Source organism: Cynocephalus volans, chromosome 6 (genome assembly GCF_027409185.1).
Source record: "Cynocephalus volans isolate mCynVol1 chromosome 6, mCynVol1.pri, whole genome shotgun sequence".
Classification (NCBI taxonomy): domain Eukaryota; kingdom Metazoa; phylum Chordata; class Mammalia; order Dermoptera; family Cynocephalidae; genus Cynocephalus; species Cynocephalus volans.
In genome coordinates, this window is record NC_084465.1 from 145,759,779 (window position 1) to 145,787,581 (window position 27,803).

The 27,803-nt window shown below is 34.6% G+C and overlaps 1 protein-coding gene, 1 non-coding gene and 1 pseudogene across 3 annotated transcripts in view; 2 read left to right on the forward strand and 1 right to left on the reverse strand.

Annotated features, from left to right (window-relative positions):
* Positions 1-24,090, forward strand: part of RAB18 (RAB18, member RAS oncogene family) — a 37,926-nt gene extending 13,836 nt beyond the window's left edge. The window contains exons 3-7 of one of the 2 annotated variants that reach the window (XM_063099997.1): positions 12,059-12,120; positions 17,843-17,915; positions 19,110-19,228; positions 19,302-19,368; positions 22,434-24,090. In XM_063099997.1, coding sequence (XP_062956067.1) covers positions 12,059-12,120; positions 17,843-17,915; positions 19,110-19,228; positions 19,302-19,368; positions 22,434-22,609 — 497 coding nt within the window. In that variant the 3' untranslated portion in view covers positions 22,610-24,090. The remainder of the gene's footprint in view (positions 1-12,058; positions 12,121-17,842; positions 17,916-19,109; positions 19,229-19,301; positions 19,369-22,433) is intronic. The other variant, XM_063099998.1, reaches the window with a different exon arrangement.
* On the reverse strand, positions 2,305-3,847 carry LOC134380103 (protein O-glucosyltransferase 3-like; annotated as a pseudogene).
* A 1,950-nt stretch (positions 24,091-26,040) lies between the features above and the next one.
* TRNAI-GAU (transfer RNA isoleucine (anticodon GAU)) lies at positions 26,041-26,114 on the forward strand. Its single transcript has one exon. It is a non-coding gene; the product is annotated as a tRNA-Ile (tRNA).
* Positions 26,115-27,803: the final 1,689 nt, after the last annotated feature.

A 27,803-nucleotide genomic window follows, 5' to 3' on the forward strand; every position in this document is an offset into this window, starting at 1 on the left:
TTATTTCAAAAAAATTTGTGTTTATTGAATAATGATTCTCTTGGGTTTGGAGTAAGATCCACCCTCTGCCAGCCTTGTTACCTCCATCACTAGGGAATCAAGTTGGAGCCTTGGACTGCTTCTGACAAGACATCGCACTATACCTCTTTCCTCTCCATATGTGCTCTGTGTTTTTTTTTTTTTTTTTTTTGTCGTTTTTTCGTGACCGGCACTCAGCCAGTGAGTGCACCGGTCAGTCCTATATAGGATCCGAACCCGCGGCGGGAGCGTCGCCGCGCTCCCAGCGCAGCACTCTACCAAGTGCGCCACGGGCTCGGCCCTGTTTTGTTTTTTTGGTAGTTGACTGGTTCTGGGGATCTGCACCTTGACCTTAGTGTTATCAGCATCATGCTCTAACCAACTGAGCTAACCTGGCTTGCCTTATTTTTTTTATTTTGCTGTTATTGCTATCTGCCATAAGACCATCAGGCATCATACTGTTTTCCCCTATTTACATAGTCACCACAGAAAGCCCTGGTCTCCCAGGTTATTCTTCATTCCCCCAAACTCTAATCCTCATATGGTTGTATACATCTCCTTTTCTTACCCCACCTTCCACTCTTAACTCTTGAAACCTATTCACTGTCCTCTGGAGTAGCAAAGCACTTGTCATGTTTCATTGTTAGTGTTTTTAAAATTGTTTGTAAACATAGATTTAGGGATCTAGGTTATCATATTCTTGTTCTCCATTGGATTTTGAAAAATTTTGTATTGCTACTTTTGATGCCCTCCACCCTCTCACGCCACCCTGTTGGGAAAAAAAAAATTGAAAAGGCAGTAAAGCAGGAATTTTATATTCCTTAGTGAGAAGGAAATTGGCTTAAAGAAGTTAAGTTCCTCTCTTGCCTAGCTAGACCTTAGTAAGAACGCTGGGACTAAACCTAGTCTCCCAGCTTCTAATTTGGTTTTTTTATTATTTTTTAATGGTATCAGGACAGCTTACCCTTTATTTTATACTTATACACTTGCAGTTTGAACAATTGCTGAGTATTAGATTTGCCTTGGATACTTGGGTTTGATTCCAGTGAAATTTTTGTAATCACAAATTTGAAATTTGGTTTTGCTTTTGTCTAGTTAAAAAATAAAAAATCCTGTGTTTTTATTGTTCTTCAAAAAGAAGAGATATGACCACTTTAAAATGATTACATTGTTTTCCAGATTAAATAAATATTTCAGTTAGGGGAGTAAATATTTTTAAATTGGTAGTATGGATAGCTCTTGTTTTAGCACGTTAGTGAACTAAATCTTGGGTTGGTAGCACTACAACAAGAAGTGTGTAATGAATTTCTGGGCAATGATTCCTAAGTCTCAACCCTGTCCTAAAAGACAGAGGAAATTTCCTAAGTCTGTATCTTAGCAATGAAACCTGCTGAAATAGATGAAGGGTGTGAAAAATGGGCCTCTGTTGTAGGCTTATCAGTACATCCCAGGATATCAGGATTCCTGAAGCTTGTTGTAGAGGTTTTCAATGTTTTCAAGATCCCTCTTAAAGGTTAAAAAGAGTTAAAGGTCCTCACCTGACTACAGCTATCTTTTATCTGTTGAATATATAGGTAATGAATGATGTCCTTAGGATGCTGCCTTCATCTACAGTAATAACTGTGTTGTCCTTGATGTGTGTACAACCCATATAGATTGGGAATTACTAGCTTAAGGCACAATTTTGCCTTAATTTTTTCTCAGGCCTTGATGAAATTTAAAGATATGAGCAGTGCTTTAAAAAAGTATTCCCCCCATAGTCTCCATGCTGTCTTTAATAACAGAGTCATCTTCTTTAATTATTCTCATCAGACCTTCCAAGAGGAGGCTGCTATTACCAAATGCCAAAAGAAGCTTGTAAGAGGAGAAATTACACAGTGAGGGGGGAAAAAAACCCACACAAAGATTTTCTCTTCATAATTGGAAGTGGAAGAGAGAAAGTGAACAAGGGATAGAAATTAACCAATAAATAGGATGTAAACAGTTTCATAGACAGTGATTTATATTTTGGCAAGCCTCTGTATGTGCTGTGTTTTCCAGGTTTTCCTTTCAGAGAGGTTGTTATGCTGATAATAGTAATTTTTACTTAAAGGAAATTAATATCCAAAGATGTTTGTAATACTTGCTCATATATTGCTGTATCTCTCCACATTATATAAAGCCACCAAGAGAACTAGCCAGTCCACTGGGTAAAAGTCTTCTGTACTGTAATTCACAGCTTAGATTCTATCTTAAGGCTTCCCTTAAAGATGGGTGGCATACATAACAGTGTGAATCTGAGCTGCCTTAAAGCTCTTTTCTTAAAGGCTTTTTCCTGTGGTACTGGCAGATGGGTGTATTATCATCTGGCTTAGGAACTAGTTCCATTGCATCACATATTTCAGGTTTGCTGGAATGGTGCTTGGCATATTTCTGCAGTACTCTGTAATAGTAACAGTAAAGCCTGTGTGGCTATATCAGGTCCCTAGCAGTCAACTGCCCTTCTTTTGCAGTCTTCTTGGCTGCTTCATCATTTTCCTTGGCCCATTTGACTTTCTCTAGTAAGTCACTAAGATTTCTTTTAATTGGAATGTAATGTTTCCAAGGCTTAAGTGCCCTGTACAGATATTCATAATATGGTGAGTCCTGCTTCAGAACCAGACTGTTTGTTGCCCAGCATGAGACATGGGTATCTGTGAGCAGCCACAGTCCCACCACATTCACTTGATAATTCTCTTGAAGAAATCAAACCTATTAAACTGGCTTTTCCAAGCTCACTTTCTTTCTCTTGGAGAAAGAAATATTCTGTAATTTCTGCATCTATTACCTGTGGATTTCTCTGGACAGTTGTACGAAGTGGAGCCTCTCATCTTGGCTTTCTCTACCTCTGAGGAGAGCTTTCTCTGTTATATTGATCCAGAAAGGTCCTTTATATCCCTGAAAAGAGAGGAGATAATTTGTAACATCCCTTATTGCTTCAAGTGTGGAGTAGGTGATGTCATATTTTGGAAGGATAACATCTTGAATGTAGAGAGCCACACCTTGAAATAATAGGTATGGTATGGGGCCAGGAATTTCACTGACTTTTTGATACTTCTAGAGCAGATCTCCAAGATTAATATAAAATTATAAATCTGGAGAAGGACCTTTCTTGCCAGTGACAGCAAAGTCTCATCAGAGAACATCTTAAAGTCTGTGTATTTCCCTAAACATCTCTGATAAATGTGGTTGAGAGTTATACAATAAACAATGAAATGTGGTTGAGAGTTATATAATAAACAATGGCGCCTCTCTGGTTCTTAAACCTTTTGAAACCTTTGTTGAGCATCTGTTGGAGATTGATGCTGGGGAAAGAAGCAAAATCTTTAGCAGTGTGTGGTTCTCTGGTTGGACAAGAGAGAGTTTGTTGCCAGGCATGAGGATCCTCTTCCGGACAGTCACAGTACTCATGGTAGACTGGATCTTTCAAAATATAGGGAGACTGAGCCACATGTTCATCACCGTAAAGGACCTCTATTTTCAGTTTCATACATCCTATATCTCATCAAAAGTGTTCGGTCATTTCTATCTAGAGTTTTAGGGACATGAATCTGGACTAACTCTTTAGGTGAAAGATTTGACTACTACTTTGAATAGTGTTTGACCTGGGGGTGAGCGAGTGAGGTTCTGGCCCTCCGAGTTGACCACCTGCTAGTAGAAATAGCACATGGGAAGAACTGCTTGCAGTCTGGGCTCCCACATCAGGCAAGCAGTTCTTCCCATGTGCGCTGACTGGCACTTCGGGGGCCTCTGCAACCATGAGCAAGGTGAGTTGCAGCGGCAGCAGCAGGGCAGGCTGGAGGCAGTGCATGGTCTGCAAGGCTGCTGTGGTCCACCTCCATGGTGGTGGGGAGGGGCCTTGAGTACCTAATTTGGTATTCTGTTAATTACGTCATAGAACATCAACCACAGATCAAAAAAAAAAAATGTCAAAAAATGCTAAATGTAAGAGGGAAGCAGCAAAATTAAATATATAAATTAAATGTGATTGGATCTAATTCTCCAAATAATGCAGATTGTCAGATAGGGTTGAAAAGTACTTAAATAAAGGTTGAAAATAAAGGAATGGGCCAGGCAAATGCAAACAATACAGAAGCAGGGGTGTAGTAATATAACACAAGTTAGGGTAGAATTTAAGGTTAATGCACCGAACAGAATAGAGGAGGATATTATGTAATGATGAAAGACCCAATTAATTAACAAAGCAGCTATAACGTCATTAATAAGTAGGCACCAAATGTAGAAGCTATACATATAAGTAAAATTTGTTCAAAACACAAGAAAAAGAGTTTGATGAACATACAGTTATATTAGATTTGTTCTGTTTCTCTCATAATTAGATAGATTTAAAAGTCACAAATAAGACCATAGGGAGGAATGACACAATCAAATCTTTGGGATAAAGAACTCATTACTTTAAAAAGCCTATAGAACAGTTTTAAAGAATCAATCCTGGACTTGCAACAAAGTAAATCTTAAAAGAATTAGAGATTTTACAGTACACGTTCTCTCATGATTTATTCTTTCAGGAAATATTTTTGACCTATTATGTTCCTGGCAAATGGTTGATAGCAGTATTTTTAAAAAGTTACCATACATTAAAATGGACTTTTTTTTGGTGTGTAGTTATTTGAATTTTAACATATAAGAAATGTAAATGGTTATATAATCACCACAGTCAGGATACCGAACAATTCCATCATTCTCTGTTGCTATCTCTTTTTAGTCACACTTTTTCCCTGCCTCTAACACTGGCATACACACACACACACATATTTTTTTTTGAAGTGTCTGTTCAAATTTTTTGTTAATTTTTCAGTTGAGTTTTTTGTTTTCTTATTGCTTAATTTTGAGAGTTCTTTGTATATTCTGTATACAAGTCCCTTATTAAATGGTGTGTGTGTGTGTGTGTGTGTGTGTGTGTGTGTGTGTGTGTGTGTGTGTGTGTGTGTGTGTATTTATCCTTTGCAAATATTTTCCTCCTAGTCTTTGGCTTGTATTTTCATTCTTCTAAGAGCACAAGTTTTTTTTGTTTTTTGTTTTTAAAGATGACTGGTAAGGGGATCTTAACCCTTGACTTTGGTGTTGTCAGCACCACGCTCACCCAGTGAGCTAACCGGCCATCCCTATATAGGGATCCGAACCCGGGGCCTTGGTGTTGTCAGCACTGCACCTCTCCCGAGTGAGCCACGGGCCGGCCCAGAGCACAAGTTTTTTATTTTGATGAAATCCTGTTAATCAGTTTTTCTATTTATGGATAATGATTTTGGTGTTATAACTAACAGAAAGTCAAAATGATTTTTCCCTATGTTTTCTTCTAGAAAGAAGTTGTGTAGTTTTAGGTATTACATTAAGTATAATTTTTTGAATTAAGTTTTGCATACAGTGTAAGGTATGGATTGAAGTTCTTTTTTCTTTTTTTGCATATGGGTATCCAGTTGTTCTAACACTATGAAAAGACTGTTCTTTCTACACCAGCTTTTGCAGCTTTGTAAAAATATCAGTTGTTTGCGTGGGTTTATTTCTGGACTCTTATTTTATTCCATTCATCTGTCTGTATGTCAGTACCTTCACTGTCTTTTTTTTTTTTTTTTTTGGCATCTGGCTGGGATGGGGATTCAAACCCTTGACCTTGGTGTTACAACCTGTGCTATCACCAGCTGAGCTAACTGGTCAGCCCATACTGTCTTGGTTTCTGTAACTTTATAATAAGCTTGAAAATCAGATATTGTTAATCTGCCAACTTTGTCCTTTTTTAAAGTTTTTTTGGCTATTCTAGTTCCTTTGCATTTCCCAACGAATTTAACATCAGCTTGTTGGTTTAAAAATAAAAGTTTGCTGGGATTTTATAGGGATTGTGTCGATCTGCTGATCAATTTGGGAAGAACTCTTAACAGTATTGAGTCTGTGATCATTGAACAAGTTATATCTCTCCATTCATTTAGGTCTTTAAAATTTTTCTCAGGGTGTTTTAAATTTTCATTGTACAGGTCTTTCACATCTTTTGTCATTTAGCCTAAATATTCTATAGATTTTTCCAGTGCAGCACGCTACCGAGTGCGCCACGGGCTCGGCGTAAATATTCTATAGATTTTTACTTAAAATGTTATTTACATTTTTTTCAATTTCCATTTGTCCATTACTAATATATCAAAAATGTTTAAATGTTAATTTTCTATCTTCCAACCTTGCTAAACTAGCTTTTTAGTTCAAGGAAGTTTCTTTTTTGGGGGGCGGGGGGAGGGGTCAGTAGATTCCAGTGGATTTTTTCAATCTTTTCAGTCTGGATGCCTGATATTTCTTGTCTTATTGCCCTGGCTAAAAACTCCAGTACAATGATGTGTAGAAGTGGTGAGAGCTGATATCCTTATTTCGTTCCTGATGTTAAGGGGAAAACATTCTGTCTTCTGTCATTAAGTATGATGTTGGCTGTATATCATAGATGCCCTTTATCAGGTTGAGGAAGTTCCCTTCTATTCCAAGTTTACTGAAGTTTTATCAGGAATGTATATTGGATTTTGTCAGATGTGTTTCTGCATCTGCTGAGGTGATCATATGATATTTATTTTTTAGTTTAATATAGTGAAGTATACATTGATTTTTTTCAGTGTTAAACCAACCTTCCATTTCTGGGATAAAACCCACTTGGTCATGGTGTGTTGTACTTTTACACACTTTTGGGTTCATTATATAAAATTTTGTTTCAGATTTCTGTCTGTGTTCATGAGGGATATTAATTAGTCTGTAGTTTTCTGTGATTGTGATGTCTTTGTCTGGTTTTGGTATCAGGGTAATGTAGGACTTATCAAAGGACAAAGGAAGTGTTTATTCGTCTTTAGTTTCCTGGAAGAGTTTGTTTTGAATGGATTATTATTTCAGTGTTTAGTAGAATTCACTCAGGTCCTGGCGTTTTTTTCATGGGTTGGTTTTTAACCACAGATTCAATTTTTTTTAATAGATACAGGACTGTCCATGTTATCTGTTTATTTATTTTGTTGCAGTAAAATAAACATAACATAAAATTTACCATTTTAACGATTTTTAATGTACAATTCAGTGGCATTGAGTACATTCACATTGTTGTGCAGCCATCACCACTATCCATTTCCTGAACTTTTTCATCATCACAAACAGAAACTCTGAACCAATTAAACAGTAATTCCCCACCGCACTCACTCCTCAGCTCCTGGTAATTGTTATTCTACTTTCTGTCTCTATGAAATTTGCCTGTTCTAGGTACCTCATATAAGTGGAGTTATACAATATTTGTGTTTTTGTGGTTGGCTTATTTCACTTAATATAATATTTTCAAGGTACATCCATGTTGTAGCATATGTCAGAATTTCATTGCTTTATGGCTGAATAATGTTTCATTGTGTGCATATATCACATTTTGTTTACCTGTTAATCCCTTGATGGACACTTGGGTTGCTTCCACCTTTTTGGCTATTGTGAATAATACTGCTATCAACTTTGGTATACAAGTATATGTTTGACTCCCCACTGTCAGTTCTTTGGGGTACATACCTAGGAATGGAATTGTTGGATTATATTGTAATTCCATTTTTAGCTTTTTGAGGAAATGCCAAACTGTTTTTTATAGTAGCTGCACCACTTCACATTCCCATCAGCAATGCACAATGGTTTCAGTTTCTCCATATTCTTGTCTGTACTTGTTACTTTTCTTTTTCTTTTCTTTTCTTTTTTTTTTTTTTTTTGATAACCATCCTAATGGGTGTGAAGTGGTTTTGATATGCATGTTTCTAATGACTAGTGATGTTGAGCATATTTCCATGTGTTTGTTGGCCATTTGAATATATTCTTTAGAGAAGTGTCTGTTCAAATCCTTTGTCCATTTTTGAGGTAGACTTTTTTGTTGTTGAGTTGTAGGAGTTCTTCATATACTCTGGATATTAGTCTCTTATCAGATGTATGATTTGCATATATTTTCTCCCATTCTGAGGGTTGTCTTTTCACTATCTTGGTATTATCCTTTGATGCACATAGTTTTTAATTTTGATGAAGTTCAATTTATCTTTCTTTTTTTCTTTTATTGCCTGTGCATTTGGTGTTATATCCAAAACTTCATTGCTAAATCCCATGTTATGAAGATTTTTCCGTATGTTTTCTTCTAAGAGATTTAGCTCTTAAATTTAGCTCTTTGGTCCATTTTCTGTTAACTTGTTTATGGTGTAAAGTAAGGGTCCAACTTCATTCTTTTGCATGTGGATATCCAGCTTTCCTAGCACCGTTTGTTGAAAAGACTGTCCTTTATGTGTTGAATAGTCTTGGCTCCCTTGTCAAAAATCAATTGGCCATATATATGTGAAGGTTGATTTTCTGGGCTGTCTATTCTATTCCATTGGTCTATATGTGTATCCTTATGCCAGTACCATTTTGTTTTAATTATTGTAGCTTCATAGCAAATTTGGAAGTTGGAAAGTATGAGTTCTCCAACTTCATTCTTCTTTTTCAAGATCATTTTGCAATAGGGTGCCTCTTGCAATTCTGACTTGAACTTTATTTTATTTCTTCTAACTTGCTTGGGATTTAAATTTCTGCTTTTCCCTATTGTCCTAATTTGGAAGCTCAGATCATTGATTTGAGACCATTTTTCTTTTCTATTATAGGCTTTTTAGTGCTGTAAATTTCCCTGTAAGGGGCCGAGCCGTGGCGCACTTGGTAGAGTGCTGCGCTGGCAGCGCGGCGATGCTCCCGCCGCGGGTTCGGATCCTCTATAGGACTGACCGGTGCACTCACTGGCTGAGTGCCGGTCACAAAAAAAAAACGACAAAAAAAAAAAAAAAAAAAAAAAATTTCCCTGTAAGTATTGCTTTTAGTGACATCACACAAAATTTGATTATCGGCTTTTCCATTTCTGCAAAAAAGCTCTTGGAATTTTTATAGGTTTTGTGTTGAATCTGTGGATTATATTGGGTGGTATTGTCATCTTAACAATATTAAGCTTTCCAATTCATGAACGTGGAATGTCTTTCCACTTAATGTTTTCTTTAATCTTTAATTTCTTCAGCAATGTTTTGTAGTTTTCAGCTTACAGGTCTTTTACCTCCTTGGTTAAATTTATTCCTAAGTATTTTATGCTTTTTGATGTTATTGTAAATGGAATGTTTTTTAAAAATTTTCCTTTCTGGATTGTTCATTGCTATTGTATAGAAATGCAACTGATTTTTGCATGTTGATTTTGTATCTTGCAACTTTCCTTCCTTTTGGGTAGTTTCACATTCACTAATGTTATCTTCTGCAGTTTCTAATCTGCTTTTAATTCCATGCAGTGTATTTTTCATATCAGACATTGCCATTTTCATCTTTAAAAGTTTGATTTGGGTCTTTTTGATATTACTCATGTCCTCTTAACTTTTTGAACATGTGGTACACAGTTATAATAGTTTTTAACGTCCTTGTTTGCTAATTCTGACATCTGTGTTAGTTCTGAGTCAGTTTCTGTTGATTGATTTTTCTCCGTTTTGACAAGGCACATGCTTCCACTGTTATGTTCTGGTCTCCCATTGACAAGTATGTATTGCTGAGTTTATATTTCTTTGCTAAGTTTTCATTTTCCATTTACTGCTTATTTCAAAGGCTTAATTGATCATATCATGTAGTTTTAACTGAAATAACCTTCATAACATGGGCAAGTGTGCCTATAAAAAGGTTAATGCAAATAAACTGAATTTAAAGATCATATTTAAAATGCAAAATACAAATAAACAACAAGAAAAGAGCTGAGATGACAGTCTTCTACTTCTGGTATGAGCTCCTTGTCACCCACATGAAGAGGTTGAAAAGATGGTTTAATCAAATCTGGTAAGAAGTTGGCAAAATCAAATTTATAAAAAAACAAAAACAAAAAAACCTCCCATTCCTGCCACCAAGAAAGACAAATTATCAACCACTTAGAAAAGAGAAGAACTAGGCGTGGTGAAGAACCATTTTTAGCATGTGAGAGCTAAAGAGCTCAATTGCTACATATGAGATTCATCAGAAGAACTAAGGGAAAATGAATGGGGACTTTAGGTGTCTGGATCCTGTTAAGGTGCCCTTTGAGGCCACACATGTCTGATGGCTTTGATGATAGGACTCCAGTGGGTAGTGTCTTCTGTGGTGTTAACAGTAAGTTCCAGATATAATGTGTCAAAAGAATAACTTGGGGACATTGTTAGTTATTCACATGCAAATTATTTGTATGACAGAGAAGGTTATTAGTCTGTTGTCAACAAACATATGTAAAAACAAGAAATAATAAAAGAGAAAGAAATGGGGAGAGGGGAAGAAAACCCAGACATTTAGGGAACAGTGAGTTTCTTTTGGGGGGTAAACTAATTAGCTGATAGCTAGGAAAGAGACCTGTCTTCCACTGAACATATGTTTGGGGTTATTAAAAAAAAATTAGTGCCTTATATACCCTCTGACAAACTTTGAGATTTAACTGTAAAGTTCTCATGACAGACTATCTCTATGTAATGTCTACCAATGGCCTTAATTTAGTTCCTGCACCAATTCAGAACCATTTCCCACCTCTGAATTATCTCAAGTTTTATTTTTTTTAAAAGCAACAGGAAGAGTATTATGCCACTTTAAAAGTGGAACCATCCATATAGACAATTGTTTATATAAAGTGGCATAATACTTATTTATCTAGACCTGGTGAATATAAGATTGTTTAGTGTATGTGGTTTTTTGTTTGTTTGTTTGGCTGCAAAGAAATTTTATACTTATGTTTTCCTTGGACAATGTAATCAGGACTGTCCTTTCACTAATGGCTGCCCGTCTGTCATTCTAGGCATGGTTTTATCAACTCCTTTATCACCCTAGCCCAAACCAAACCAAAAAGATATCTATCTATCTTTCCATCTTTGGCATACAGAAAACTCTGGCATAATGAACATTTTGAATGTGTATTTTTATTACCTAATTTGTTATGTAATGGATCAGCAGAAGTCATCCAAGAATTATTAATATATTTCCGTATAGGTGACAGGTATTCTGGTAAGCATTTAGTCCATGAGGGTGCTCTTCATCTTAGTTGGGGCTGATCTGAATTAATTGTGACAAGCTAATAAGATCTTTTGAAAGTTTCTTTCCAAGCTTCTTTAGCTAATGTTTTCCCTCTGGCCAGTGGGGTAGAGAGCACATTATTTTTGATACTCTTAAAAATATTTAGGCAGTTACTGTTCATTTAAGCCAGATGGCATGTGTCAACTCCTTTTCCTGGAAAGGGTGAGTTTTTTAATGTTTTTGCTGCTGTAATAAAGCCTTGTGTGACTTCTTTTGAAAATTCTTCTCTTTACATATATTAGTAACTTATAGAAGCTTTTTATTAGACCTTTGGGGACCCCTCTTTCACTTATGAAGATTCTTAGAGGGTTGGTTGTAAATGTTTTTGTGTGTAAATTCTTTTTTTGAAATTGTGCAGTAGCAAGTGATGACTGATTAAGTTATATAAAACTGATAAGTTTTACAATGAAACTTTACAATGAAAACAAACAAAATAAAGAATTCATAACACAAGGAGTGAGTGGCCTTTTATGTTTTACCAGTTCTCCAAGCTGCTTACAGTCAGAATCTGAGTTAGTGGTTGACTGGTGATGGTCAACACTCTTAATAATAGTGTGGATGCATAGGGAGTCCCTGAAAACCGCCATGGTCCACAGTCAGCCGTGGGTAATCTTTTTATGTTAGCATCATAACTCTAGCTTTTGAACTTTTAATGTGCATATTCTATCATGACTTTAAAGTGAATTTTATTTTTCCTTTTGGGACAAAGTACAGGTAGGTAAGTGTTTGAATTCTACAGGCATTTGATTTTCATTTATCCTGATTAAATCCTAAGCTGCTGAATTGTAGTGACAATTTTTCTTTTATCTTCACATCCAGAATTCTAGGAATTTGTGGTGTAAATCTGGGCATTTGATAAAGTGGCTTTTCCTTTCTGTTTTTCTTGGTAATAGATTTTAAAAGTATATTTTACTGGGAGACTTATCAAAATTTTTATTTCTTCAAGGTGTTGACTTTAAAGTGAAAACAATTTCAGTGGATGGAAATAAGGCTAAACTTGCAATATGGGTAAGAGTTCTTTAAATGTATTTTTTATAAATATTAAACTTGTACTTTTTAGGGAAGCAGAAATGGGATTTGTATAGTGTTCTAGAGGTTAACAAACAATTAATATTAAATAGCTTTTGGGAGAGTTGATGTTGATTAAAGGATAAAGCAATAATTATATCTTATAATTGGGTGATTAGGCAGGTACTTATTGTACTTAAGTTTTTAAAATGTACTGTCCCTTCAGAATATTTCAAAACAGAGTATTAAAAAAATCATCTTGTCTGCCAGAGAGAATCTTGTTGTTAGATGTGTTTCTTTAAAGTTTTAGAAATACTATCTAGACTAAACTAACATTAAAGTTAGTTGTTGAGGGGAAGAGAGATGAAGTAATACTTGGGAAAAAATTTTATTTTTCTGTTTGTTAGTATAGGTATTTATAAAATTTGAGTTTGCCAACTTTGGATTTATTTTTTGATAACTCTTCTTTCCTTAACTGCCTTCTTTTCTTTTCACTGTGAATCCAACCACTCTGATCCATATTCCTCTGCTAACTAGACCTCTTCATGCTAGTGCTGAATAAGGGAGCATTAACTGTCAAAAACATGCAAGATGCTTAGTTGCTTAGTGTCTATGTCTGTCTGTCTTTCCCTTTCTCCTTCCTTCCTTTGTTTCATCTATCTTTCTGTCTAAATATTATTGCTAATATATAAATATATTATTTATTTTAAGTATAAAACTATACTATTTTACCTATCTAATTTTCACGTACACTATGCTAAACATATACTTGTAATATATTTTTATAACAAGTAATGAATAATATTAGAACTGATCAGCAGTTATCAAATTGAGACATACTTCCACATGGTGGCTAAGTGGTAAATGCTGCCTGTACATCAATCACAGATTGAAAGAGTAAGCGTTCATGCACTGTACGATGTCCTTCTACTTCCTGGTGTTCTGAATGGCATGAACATTTTACTCCAAAATAATGAGTAACTGTGTAAGTGTGTTTAATATTTTTATGTTCATATTTTTCTAACATACAATACTTTATGATTGTTAGCCTATTTGCTCCTCTTCTTCCCCAAATATATTTAATACCAATCAGAACAGCAATGTCTAACAGAAAACAATTTGGAAAATGTTGGATTAGACTGTAGTAAAATATATTGAACAATTTGAGAATGCTGGCTGCTTTCTCTACTAAAGTAGAGGCCTGATTTTCCATATGCTTTTTATGGTTGATTTGTCACCTCTTTCTGCCCTTGCTGCTGCTTATTTAAATACACAGTAATGAGTAGGAGCTGAGGCTTGACGATTACAGTGAGATTTTTCTCTCATACAAGAGGGTTTTTTGTTTTTGTTTTAAATCTAGTTCCCGCCTAATAAAAAGACTGGCAGGTATTATTGAAGAGACATTTTTACTATAGCCCTATAAATATTTTTAAAGAATAGAGGTTTTTCCCTTGACTATAAGAATAATACAGGCAAATTCTAAAAATGATAACTGAGACAATAAGAAATTAAGGGAGAAGAAAGTTCATCTTTAACCAGTGTATACATTTTAGTGACCATCCTTTAAAATATCTAAGCACATGCATATGTACTGTTACCCATGTGTGTATATGCAGTTTTCCAAAAGTAAGGGATTATATCTTATGTTTTTTAATCTGTTTGTCTTCCTCCTTTCCCCCACTCACTCACGTAATAAGGTGTACATTTTTCTGTGTCAGTTTAAATGGCCATCTGGTATTCCATTTCATGGCCACACTTTAATTTAGTCAACCTGCAGTGAAGGATATTTAAGTTGTTACCAGTTTTTCACAAAGATAAACAATGCCCTGATGAGCAACCTGATTTATATATCCATGCATACTTGTCTAGTTACTTTAAGATGTATACCAAGAAGTAGAAATGTTGGCTTAAAGAATATGAAGATTTAACATTGATATACATTAAAAAGCCTTATTTTTCATTTTATTCTCCAACCAATTATATTTTCATATTCCCTGTTCCACACCTTAATCTGTACTTTAGTACAGATTGCTTACTATTGCCAGTCTTTCTCATTTTTTGTCTCTCAGTAATAATTTTTCGTTTGTATTTGCATTTCTTTTGATCAGTGAGGTTTTTTTCTCATATTGATCATATTTTAAATGAATTTTCTTTTTTATATACTTTGCCCAATTTACAATAGCATTCTTTTTTTCATGGTTAAAGTCTTTATATATTACAAATATTAGCTCTTTGTCATATGCTATATTTCTTCCACTCTGTCATTTGTCTTTAAAATCTTGTTTAAGATGAGTGTTTGTGTTGTTATGTGTGTGTTTAATAACTGTCATATGCTGCAGATTTTTTTTTCCAATTTGTTATTTACCTTCATATCTTGTTAAGGATGAGTGGGGGGTGGGAGTAGGGATATTCTTGCCATACCCAGGTTTTAGTATTTATATGGTCAGATGAGTTATTTTCTTAATGGCATCTGGGTGTTATGTTGTATTTAGGAAGGCCTTTCCACTCATTATTAAAAATATCTGAATCCATAATTTTCACTAATTCTTATGTGGTTTTATTTATATAAATAAAATGAGTTCCTCTGGGAACTCATTTTCACTTGGAAGCTTCTTCTGAAATCAAATAGGATAATTAAGCATAGTCCTGCCCCCCACTGCCTTTTGAAAGTGCACGCTCATCATGACCTAAATGCCATCTGTAAGGTTGTTTTCTTCTGTTTCCTTTTTCTACATTCATGCCTCACTTTCACGTCCTACATTCCATTTTTTAGCCTTTCTAGATCTTTTCTAGCCCAATTCTAGCCTTATCCATATCTATCTTCAATAGTCTCTTCTCTCCCTCCCCCGTCAGAAAATAAAACCACAGGATAGAGACAAAAAGCTCTGCTTTTTTTAATCTTATGAAGATGTCATTACACTTACAACATATTCCTGGTTTGGAAACAAACACAAACAAAAATCTAACTTCTGACTACTTAAGCATATGAATTTTATAGTTATTATAAATCCTGATCCAAAGATATGGCACAGTTATTCCCCCCAAATTATCACACCCACTTAAACATTTTTATAAGTGAATCCAAAAATGTCAAGACTTTAAATATCTAGCCTAATTAAATATTTACATGTAAAGTGTTAAAATCACATGTAATATTTTAACATTAAAACATAACTTACTATAATCTTTACTTTTAAAACATTAAGCTTTATGGACATTTTAACTGAAATTGCAGTTCTGATTTTTATGTTGTGTTTCATCAAGGCTGTTTTTGAAGTTGATCTCAATGGAGAGCAGAGAGAACAAAGTTCATATTCACTTGGTTTCTGCTAGCTCTGGAAATTAATTTATTAAAGTTATTGATGCAGTTTCATTATGCAAATAGTATGACTTTTTTCCTATCATAACAAAGTCTTGGGACTCAAATATTTCATATTTGGTTCTTGCTGCAATATATTTGTTATAATAATGGAACATTGATTCATTTATGGAAAAACAGCTAATTCAAATTTTAAAATTTTCTGTTCTAAAACTGAGTCTTGTCTTTTAAATAATGGCTTTTCCTTCTTTTCCCCTTTCTCTCAAAAAATGATAGTTTGTAGTACTCAAAGTTGAAGTTAAATGCTTAACGTGATGTAATTCCAAAAGTTGTAATGTATATGGATACTGAGTAATTTGAATGCTGCTTATTTATCATTTTTTGCGTGTAAGTGAATAGCTAGCATATGTTTCTCATAATGTTTCTTTTTAATATAAATTTTTATTTAGTTTTTATGAATTGGATTTTCTGAAATAGGTACTGGTTCAAGGCTATGAGCATTTCTCGTTTCTTGATATATATATTGCCAGTTGCTTTCTAAAAGTGGTAGTTCAGTTAAACATAGAAGTTATAACATCATGGCTTCCAGTTGATTACTTTTTTCTGCAAACTTGAGTTTTGGTCACTTGATCATAGTGATCAAAAAATGTTTACTGGGCATCCATGTGGTATTTTATTAATGATTATTAAATCACAGTATTGACCTATATCATGTTATCAAAATTGTAATCTGCTTTAGATCGTAAGTCCACTTTGCTTTATGCAGCTTTTGATTTATATAATTATTCTTGAAAAGTTGAGTAAATATGCAAATTGAATAATTTTAAATATCAGAGGCAGGTTTTATAAGAAATTTTGAAGCACAGAGAATTTTTGTAAAGAGAAATCATTTTCTATCCCATACATTTATCTGTTTAGAAAATTTAATTTCTCATTTGTTACTTCTTTACTTAAGCGTAATGTGGGTGGAGGTTACGTGGGTGGAACCACTACAGAGTGGTGAGAATCTAGAAGCAAGGACATTCTGCATTTATGTAAGTGTATGGGTGGAAGAGTGGTGAATGTTCAAAGTGGTTTACATTGGAAGTTATTTTCCTCTTAAGTTTCTCTTCTGGGGCTAGAAATTACCTCAGATATTCTCTGTTGTCTTAAAGCATATTTAACTTTGGCCAGGTAAAGAAACTAGGTATTGCTGGAGCCCCTCATTGCTGGTTTAAAATTCCTCTCCAATCATGTAAACCTCTTAGAGGTTATTAACTCTTTTCATATCTCAAGGAGTTTCTGCTTGTCTTGTAGCAAAACTCACATGTACAACACTGGGACTGGTACCTAAGTTGATGTTTGATATATGGCTTTACTTTTCTTCAGGTTAGTTTACATCAGCAGGCTGTAAACTTTTTTTTGAAGGGCCATGTAGAAAATATTTAGTCCAACCCTAAAGCAGGCCATATGGCAATACATAAATGAGTGGGCCTGGTTGTGTTTCAATAAAACCTTATTTGATAAAACCTTATGTAATGGAACAGATGGTGGGTGGAGCCAGCAGTTTGACAACTGCTGCTTTGTATAGTATTAGTCACCTTGAAGCTACAGTCCAAGTATGGTAGAAAGAAGTCAGAGAGAAGGAACCAGTCCTGGAAGTAGAGGCTTGTTAAATGAGTTCATTCTTTTTCCCCAGCCTGCAACAAGTTCTGAACAATTATACTATGGTAAGAATTGCTCTGAGCAATGGGGTTAAACTGGTGATTAAGCAGATGAGAGCCTGCCTTCATGAAATTTACATTTCCTACCCAGTGTATGACTTTTGTTGTTCATTAACCCTAACATGAGTCAGAAACAACATGTAATAAGGAGTGGTTTGGTTTTCTGAGTTGTTCTAAAAGAAGATACATAGAAAACACTTAAAAGAACCCAACTTAAAAATTCTTACCTAAAATAAGACACCCTTGTAATTCTAAGTCAGTGGTTCTCAGCCTTGATTCTACATTAGAATCACCTGGGAAGATTTTTAAAATTCCTGTCATTACCCTAGACCAATTAAATCAGAATCTCTGGGGGTTGGACCCAAAGATTCCTAGAAAATTTCATTGTGCAGTTGAGTTGAGAATCATGGCTTTCAATGAAATGGTTTTTATGTGTGATAAAAATCTTAAGTCCAAAATGTCAGAAAAGCTTTACTGTACTTAGTTGCATTTTTCTAGAAATGGATCAGAATTTAATTTTATTTTATGTAAGAGTTGTCAGTAAGAGAACATATCTTACTTAAATTTCAGGTTTTTAATGAGCTCGTGCATTGATATTATTTTGATTAGTGCTGTTTGACTTTCTGCTCTTAAATTAGAGAATTGAAGGTATATTATTTATACTTTGTTTTATTTAATAATAATTGATTGTCACTTTTAGGATACTGCTGGTCAAGAGAGATTTAGAACATTAACTCCCAGCTATTATAGAGGTGCACAGGGTGTTATATTAGGTAAGTTTTTACTTTAACATACTGTTTGAAAATATTATTGTTTGTTGGAATTTCTGATTTTCCTTATCTGTTAAGGTCAATAAGTTTTTGCTTTATTTTTCCTTAGGGCTACTTTTATGTAACACGAAATAATATAAACTTTATTTAATACTAGTATTAATACTAATATTAAAACTTGTTTTATTTCTTTTCAGCCCTTTGTCTAGAATTAAAAAATAAAGACAAAACTAATTTATTTAGTTTAAAAGCACATGTTGATGAGGACATAACTGAGGATTAATCCACATATATTGGTCTATCTTGGAGTATTATCAGAAACTGGTCTTCACTCATCAGCATATTAGTATTTGCTGCATTTTATAAAGGAAGAAGAGTATTTGTTGCTTAGTAGAATCTGTTTTATCAATCCTGAAAAACAGCATAAAGCACTTAACACTATTGATTCATAATCAAACAAAATTTAGAAACCAAATGTGGATTCTCAGTGTAATTTGTTGAAAAAGTGCTTATTCATACTATTCCCAAGAAACTGTTTAACATGAATATTGATCAATTGAATATTGATCAATTGTAGGGAGATTTATATGTTTGATATCTTGACTTGAGAGTGACTTATCATTTTGGTTCAGCAATTCCTAAGTTTAGAAAACACTTTAAATTAATAAGCTCTTTATTATAATGTAGGATGATATACAATAAAAGTGGTAACAGAGGAAGACAGGATCTCATCCACTAAGTCTACTAAATTATTTCCAAGTTGCAAATTCTGGTCTTTGTAAGAACCAGTTAACAGGGTCATAGATGTTTAAATTCATATAATTTGTTTTTATATTTGCCACAGATGTGAGTCTAAACATTGTTTGGTTTTTGGACAGACCTCTTTATCATAATGAATGGAAACAGCTGTTTTGCTTTAATTGGTTTTAATTGGTTTTTAATTAGTTGTCACACAGGATATAATTTCATTTCTTTTACAGTATGTGCTAATAAGATTGAAGTGTGTGTATATGTTTAAAAAAAAACAACAAAAAAACCCGCTTGTTTCTTCCATCTGGATCAGTAGACATTGAAGGCTTAACAAAAAACAGACTTGCCTATGTAGTAATGTTAGCTCCTAGCTACATATCAGAAATATAATATCATTGCTTCTTACTTTTAATGCTTATTTAATAAATAACTTTCCTTTTATTTCAGTTTACGATGTCACAAGAAGAGACACCTTTGTTAAACTGGATAATTGGTTAAATGAATTGGAAACATACTGTACAAGAAATGACATAGTAAACATGCTAGTTGGAAATAAAATTGATAAGGTAAGAAAGCAGACACTAGCATTTTGGTTTTATATTTTGTTAGCTTTTCTTAATCATTGCTTTTATCTTGTAGGAAAATCGTGAAGTTGATAGAAATGAAGGCCTGAAATTTGCACGAAAGCATTCCATGTTATTTATAGGTAGGTTTGTGATTATCCTTTTGTTATTGATGAGGAATTTAAAAATGGAGTTTTTGCTAAGTTTATTTCTTTATGAACCATAAAATATATTTATACAGCTTATAGTTGCCTCGTGCTACAAAATCTAATTATAAAAAGAGGTTCTTTATTTTTCTTTCTGTAAAAGTAAAGTAGGATCACATGTGAAATCATGTAGAACAAAGTCACATCATTCCTTTGAAGATGTAATGTCATTCAATAAAGCTTGGCACTCAGTGCTAGCATTTGTGCCTTGCTCATCCATGTTCCGGCAGCATCAGCACCACCTGGGAGCTTGTTCAAAATGCTTCATCTCGGGCCCTAGCCCAGATTTTCTGAATTAGAATATGCATTTTAACAAAATCTTTATACGGTTTGTGTGCTGATTAATATTTGAGAAACATTGTAGAGCAGGAGTTGGCAATCTACACTGTGAACCAAATCTGGCCCCACTGTTTGTGTTGGAACACTGCCATGCCTGTTCGTTTACATATTATCTATGGCTGCTTTTGTGTTCCATGGCAGAGTTCAGTAGTTATAACAGAGGTTATATGGCCCACAAAGCCTAAAATATTTACCATCTGGGCCTTCACAGAAAAAGGTTGCCAGTGCCTCATCTAAAAAAGTGGGCTAGCTATATCAGAATTACCCTTTAAAAGGGGAGCTTTTTAAAATTATAAGTCCCTGTGCCTTATCTGAAAGGCAGTTTATTAAATAAAAGCACTCTAGTTGATTCTGATGTGAAGCCTGCTTTAGGAATTATTGATTTAGCTGTTCCATGGTATTAGAAGCTACCAGGCTGCAAATGGAATTTCATCATATGTAGATTGAAGTAGGGTGGTTTAACTGGAAAGTATAGAGATTTTCAGAAAGGAATTGAGTACTACCTTTACTGGTTACTTGCTCTGTATCCCTCATTTCTGTACATTGCTTATTATTCAGTAATTTATTGAACTCTGAAGATTTAACAATGAACAAAATGGACAAAATCCCTACCCTTATGGAGCTTACATTTTAGTAGAGGAAACAGACTGAAATAAGTAGTGCTGAGAAGGAAACAAAACATTATAAGGGGAGAGAGAATGACCAGGTTGGGGGCTGATTAGGGAAAGTTCTTTGAGGCAGTATCATTTGAGCAGAAATCCATCGTATTAGGATCTAGAGGGAGATCATCTGAGGCCGAGAGAATAGCAAATATTTCCTGAGGTAGGAACCAGTTTAATGTATTTAAACTAAAGCTTGTGGAAGAAAGCTTGTGGGCAGGGACATAGTGTGTATTGGGGAGGAGGCTTGTGAAGGTGGAAGATGAGATTAAAAAGGTCATGTTGGACCTCAAAGGATATGGTAAAGAGATGGATTTTATTACAAGTATGGTGGAAAGCAGGGAAGTAGTCCATTTTCTACAAAAATGGACAATGAGAAGCGGAAGCAAGAGACTCATTCTTCTCTTGCAGTGGCCTGGATGACTTTGACAACATAGCAGTAGTATATGGTTGCAAATTGGCAGTTTTGGGAGATACGTTGTGGGTAGAGCTGAACCAGATATGTGGATAGATTGGGTGTGGGTGTGGAGGATAAGGAAATAGCAGTCAAAGACAACTCCAGGTTTTTGAAATGAACAACAGGTGGATTTTGCTGCAATTAATTGGGATATGGAAGTGAGATACAAGCAGGTTTGGGGTAGGGGAGTGGGAAATCAAGAATTTTGCTTAGACATAAGAATGAGATGTTTTTCATATAACCAGTGGACATGCTGGTCATTGGCATTTAGGTGGCATACAAGGGTATGTGATTGGAACAATCACTTTGGGAAAGAATGTGAATAGTAAAGGGCTGAAGATTGAATGCTGGGGTTCTCCAACAATTAGGTCAGCAGAGAGGAAGTGCCAGCAAATAAGGCTGTGAATGATGTGCCACGAGGTAGGAGGATTACCAGGAGTGTTCAGTGTCCTGCAAGTGAAGTGAACAGAGTATTTAAAGGAGGTGGAAGTGACTACCAGTGTGAAATGCTGAAAGTTGCCAGGTAAGATTAGGACATTGGATTTGACAAGATAAAGGGTGTTGATGGCCTTGAAAAGTGGAGTGGTGGGAACAGAAGCCTAATTTATAGTAGTTTGAAGAAAGAGCGTGAGATAAAGTAGAAATAGCTTATGTAGATAATTCTTTAGAACAATTTTCAGAGAGAGTTTAGAAACTGGGTGGCTGCAAGAACGATATATGGGCTAGAGGGCAAGTTTGTTTTTTAATAAGATAGAAAATAATTTGGCAGACTTTTAGGCTGATTGGTGTGATCCAGTAGAGAATACATGATCCTTCAGTGAATGAGAAGGAATGGCATTCCAGGAACTAGAAAAGGGTGTGGCTGTAGGTAGCAGCAGGGACAGTTCATCCATTGTAACAGGAGTGAAGGCAGAGTGTATCAGGATACGCATGCTGGTAGGTTGGCACATTTATTACAAAGTGGGATGATCAGGTAGTTTTTGCCAGATTGTTTCTGTTTTTCTCAAAGCTAGATCATCAGCTGAAATAGAGGAGCTTTGAGAGGAAGACATAAAATAGTGAGACAGTGAAAAAGGAAATCACTAGGGAAATGTAAGGTTGGGAAGCAGTGCTGAGTGTGCAATTGAGCATAAATTTAAAATAGGACTAGTGTTTGTGGTTGTATGCCATTTTATTCAGACACCTACAGCTGCTTGGTTGCAGGCACAAAATAATCAGGTTAATTGTTTAACTTGGAACATGGATTTCCTTATTTTAAAAAATAGGAATAATATCTGCTTTGGGGGATAGTTTAAGAATTAACTGAAAACAAGTTACAATTACATCAAAAATCTTGGGGCCCATATGTAATATTCTTATGGATAGAATTTAAATAGCACAATTTTGAGAGCTGGGGGGAAATTCACTAATATTAAACCTGTGGAGAAAAATTGCTGATTTGGCTTTTACTGGATAGTAGGCTGATATTTATGCCATAATAGTTGCCAGAAGAACATGGGAATATAGCCAGAAAGGAATATACTATGACACTTTTCCTTGAATTTTAGAGGCAAGTGCAAAAACCTGTGATGGTGTACAATGTGCCTTTGAGGAACTTGTTGAAAAGATCATTCAGACGCCTGGACTGTGGGAAAGTGAGAACCAGAATAAAGGAGTCAAACTGTCACACAGGGAAGAAGGTCATGGAGGAGGAGCCTGTGGTGGTTATTGTTCTGTCTTATAAACTCTGGGAAATTCTATCTCTTGCATATTTGATCAGATAATGACATCTTTCTGTATATAAACTCTTTAACTGCTATTTTAGGGACCTTGCAGTTTGCACATAATTGTTTTGTATCATGGCAGTAAATATTTGCAAGAAATCCCAGTCATCGGCTTTCCCAGGTAAAATGTTAGGGTAAGCATGCACAGTTTGCAGTCTGTAGTTTTTTATGTAACATAAAATAAGTGTACCTTTATAAGTACATCTGATTTTATGATTTACATTTATCATGTAATTTAAAAAAAATCCATCTATTTAGCATATGTTGATATAAGGTCTACTTTTGGTCTCTTTTTGCTTAAATACTCCTATCAATTATTGAATTACCTGATGTGTAGAACTCCTAGGACCACAGGAGGTATACAGGTATCATCAAACCTGGCAAATTTCCTTTCAGAAATAGCAAAAAGCATGATTCCATAGCTTTCTAGGGTGTTTGAGTCTCTTTTAGTACTAAGCAAAATCTTCATTACAGAATGTAGCCCAGGCCAATTATAATTAAATCTCTGTTTGTTCTGATGATGCTTCTAAAATAGCATTGATATGTTAAAGAAGGTTGGTATTACTTTTTAGTTTACTTCAATGTTTATCTCAGTTGCTTAACTGGAGTTTTAATCCTGTGATATATGTACATTGGATTAATGACCCTTTGTGCAGCATTTCTAGTTAAGTGGTGTTTGGCAAAATGGTAATAAGGTTTTACCCCATTTTGGTTTCACAAGGATATAAACAGTGTTTATTGTAACTCCTGTAGTGCTTTTCACTTTTAAAACCAACAACTTTTTTCATAAATGTTGATAGTGTTTGTCCAGGTACTTCAATTGTAGCTTGTGTACTTGTGTAATGTTTATGAATATTTGTATCTTATGGCTTCCATAAATGGCTAGTTGATATTCAAAAACCTATTTCTGTGTTTTGAGGGATGGGGGAAAAACACTAAATGACAATTTGAGAAAGGCATATTGCTTCCAGATTCTGATGTGTGTGGGAAAATATGTACTGTTGCAATTAAAATCTTGATAATTTTCTGTTAACAAGTAACTAATAGTTTATCAAAACCAACTTGTACAGACTAATAAATCTTTTCCACAGTATTCAGTTTTCTAACCTCTTGCTATTGTACATTATATATTTTTTCACTCATATGTTATTTAATTGACATTGATCTCTGCTATGTTAAGCCCCCAAATAAGTAATTTGTTCTTTAAGCCTGATCACTGTAATACTCCTTTGTAAGATTCTAATATTAATTTCTGGGCATTTATTCTCTAAATACAGTTGCAAAAGATTAACATTTTTGTGGGTTATCTTTACAATATGTGTGTTAATGGATTTATTCAAGTTGGGTTCTTTCTGAAATGTACATCGTCACATATGAAAATGTCACATTTTACTTGGTTTACACTTTTTAGTCTACATGTGATTAAAGGTTTCATACATTCTGTATGTTTTTACTAAATATAAAACATTTGCTACTCTTATATTGGAGAAAGGTAGCCAACACGTACTTATGATTTGTTCATGTTACATTAAAACTTTAGGTTTGTGTGTTTATGTAGAGTCTGTATTGACAAGACTTTTATGTTTATTGCTTTTTGCTCCTTGAGCTATATAATAATCTTTCTGTGCATTGGATTGTTGTCTTGATTTGGTCAGAATTTGGATATATATGAATCACTTGAATATAACCTTTAAAAATTAATTTTGTTTCATAGATTTATATTGTAACCCTTTATAGTTTTTGAATAAATATAGCCTGCTTTCCTTAGATGAATTTGTGCAGGAAGTATTGTACATTCCCCATTACTCTTATCAGCTGAGGAACATTTGAATATAGTGTTATTCAACCTCTATTATATTATGTGACTTTCACATTATTATTTTGTTGCAAGCTTAGTCTTTTGTAGTAGAGGTTTTTTAAGTGAGATAGTTGTAATATCTAAAAATCAGGCACCCTACATAACTGAGGATTTTGTTAATTCTTTTTTTCAGAATCATTTGAAGAAATCTTAGAGGGTCTTTTGCAGATGGTACAAATTAGAACAATTAGAATATAGTATTTTGAATTCTAGGAGTACTGACATAGACCTAAACAAATGAGTAAACATTCAATTTATGAGTAATAATTAGCATTTATTGAAAGCTTTTTTGGTGCCATGTGCTGTTCTAAGTGCTGAATTATCTCATTAAACCCCACAACAACCTTAAGAGATTGGTATTCCTATTATGCCCATTTAAAAGATGAGGATAATCAAATATAGGTATGTTAGGTAACTTCCCAAAAGTTCACATAGCTAATCAGTGATCCAGCTAGATTCTAGTCAAGGCATTTTCCCTTCTGATTCCCCACTCTTAACCACTGCTCCCTTTACTGTGACTAGTTACTAGCTTTTTGTTTTAACATAGGTGAGTTAAGGGAGTTCCCCTATTTCTTTATCACTCTCTTTTGTCATATGTAATAGAAATATTTCAGATTTAATGGTTATAAAGTAAATCCCAGTGATGTAAACCCTAAAAGTTAAGGTAGTGGAGTAGGTGACCTCTTAGTTCTTTTACCTTCTCAGAGCATAATAAAAATCTCTGACTTGGAAAAGGTACAAAGTTATGGGGACTTATAGCACCTTAAATTCCTATCTGTAATTGGATATGAGAAAAGAAATTGTCTGGAAAGAGTCTGCTGCTTGAAAATGAAATCTGAGTGGGTGTTTTCATTTTTAGTACTTGATCACCATCTACAGACTCACACTTGGTGTTGACATTCTTGTTGAGTGCAGTGGAGGTTAGACTTGATTTTGATTCAGTGTTGTTTGCATATTTGAGAAATATCCATGATTCTCTACTAAGCCTGGGACTGGCCTCAGCTCATAAGAGAATCCTTACACCAGTACTTATTCTACCAGTGGGATAGCACAGACTCACGTCATATCCATAATATCTTTCAGTACAGTTTAGTATGTCTTTTTTCTAACTATTTTTTCAAGTGAACTTGGAAAACAGTCCTTCAGCTGTTACAGATTAGAGGTTGTCTCATTATTCAAGTGTTATGCTTCTATTCCTTGGAGTCCATTTCACCAGTAATACTTAGGAAGTTTTTTGTCCTTCATGTATTTTCTGTAGTTAGGGGTAAAAATATTTAGTCAGTTTTCAGAAGACATTTTATTGGTTCTTACTCCAACCTTGCCATGGATAGTCAACTATAGACTTCATCCTGGATTTTTGTCTAAAATGATAAAAGAAGAGAAAATGAGAGTTGAAAGAAGAGAATATGAGGGTACTTCAAAAAGTTCGTGGAAAGATTACTATAATCTTTTAGTTCTATTTTTCCATGAACTTTTTGAAGTACCCTCGTAGATAGATGTATATAAGCTAAGTCAAGACCTGGGGCTAGGGCTGGCTGGTTAGCTCAGTTGGTTAGAGTATGGTGCTGATAACACCAAGGTACACGGTTTGATCCCTGTACCAGCCAGCTGCCAAAAAAAAAAAAGACGGGGCTAATATAGAATTACCCAGATATCTTTTAAAAAAATTTTTAAACAGGAACATCTGTCAGATTAGAGGAGAAAAAATATAATCAAATTCTATTATGGGGCTTTAAATTTTACTGTTTTGTTGCTAACTTATTGTTTTGTATGTAGGAATCAGTAATGTTTTTGATTGTGGTATTAAGTGCCTTGTAGTTAAAGCTGTTCTGTACACACACACACACAAACGTGTGCACACACACGCGTGCATATTTTGAATGACAGTGTGAGTGCCTGTTCTCAGTCTTGCCCTCTTATCTCTCATGCACATACCCACATACTGGTTCTTTTTCTTTTTTTTAAGCTGATGAACAATAAATTATGTAGTTTTATTTGCATTTCTTTATTAGTGTCACTGAACACTTTTATATTTTAGTGGATATTTGCGTTTCTTACTTTAAGTTCTTGTTAATGTATGTCGTGGTTACCCATCCAGTTTCTACTCCGTTCTCTCCATTGTTGTTACCCATCCAGTTTCTACTCCATTCTCTCACCCCCCCCACCCGTGCAAATAATCGTGCATGTAGTTTGGGTGGCACTATCACACCCTCAGCTTTCTAGATTGTCCCAGTTAACTTTAAGCAACCCCCCTTTTCACCACCATAGTAAATGATTCAAGGGTGGGCACCTGACCCAGCTCAGTCTATAAGAAGTTGTTTTCTGAAGCTTCTTTAGAAACTATTGAAGGAGATACCTTCTTGGAGATAGTGTACTACGAAAAAATATGTTCTGAACTTGCTCCAGCTCATTTTTCTAGTGTAAAGGAGCCAGACTGAGGCAGTACCAAGGAAACCAAAGGGAGTCTAAATTGGAGTCCTGCTGCAATCTGGAACCTCTGGATCAAATCGGACCTGAAGTGAGATCTATTTCTGGACTTTCACTTATGTGATTCAATAAATTTTTTTTGTTTGTTTAAGCTAGTTTGACTTTGATTCTCTCTTTTCTTGCAACCAAATGTATGCTGTGTGAGTGTATGTATTTTTCTTATTTGTGGAGGTTCTTTATGTTGGTGTTTATGTTGATGAGTTCAATATGTTGATGTTTATATGCATAGGGAAGAAAAAGCATAAGCCTATCACTTGAAAAACCACTATTCTTAAGTAACTTTTAACATTTTAGTGGTATTACTTTCATAGATTTTGTTAAGGATGTATACATAGAAAACTGTAAATTAGTTAACTTCATACAAGGACCCTTTGTTCTTTTGTTTAATTTCCTCTGTCACTGGAGCAGTCTCTTTCACCCCTCTCCTCCCTGAGGTAGCAGTATTACAACCTGGCCATGTGTACCCTTTCTGCATTTCTCCATGCCTCTATAATCATATGCAAATATGTATATATACATAAGCATTTATTTTATAGTTACAATTTTGCTTGTATATAAACAATATATTCATATTATAAAAATGGGATCTCTGCATGTTGCTTTTCTTACCTAACAATAATTGTGAAAATTCCTCCAAGCCAACTTATATATACATGTAACATCCATTTCGATGATTGTACAATATTAATATCCCATGGTATGGATGTACAACAGTTTAAGACATTACTCTAGTAGTGGGGATTTTGTTGTTTCTATTTTTTTGCCACTTCAAGGTAGTACCACAGTAAACATCCTTGTACACATATCTT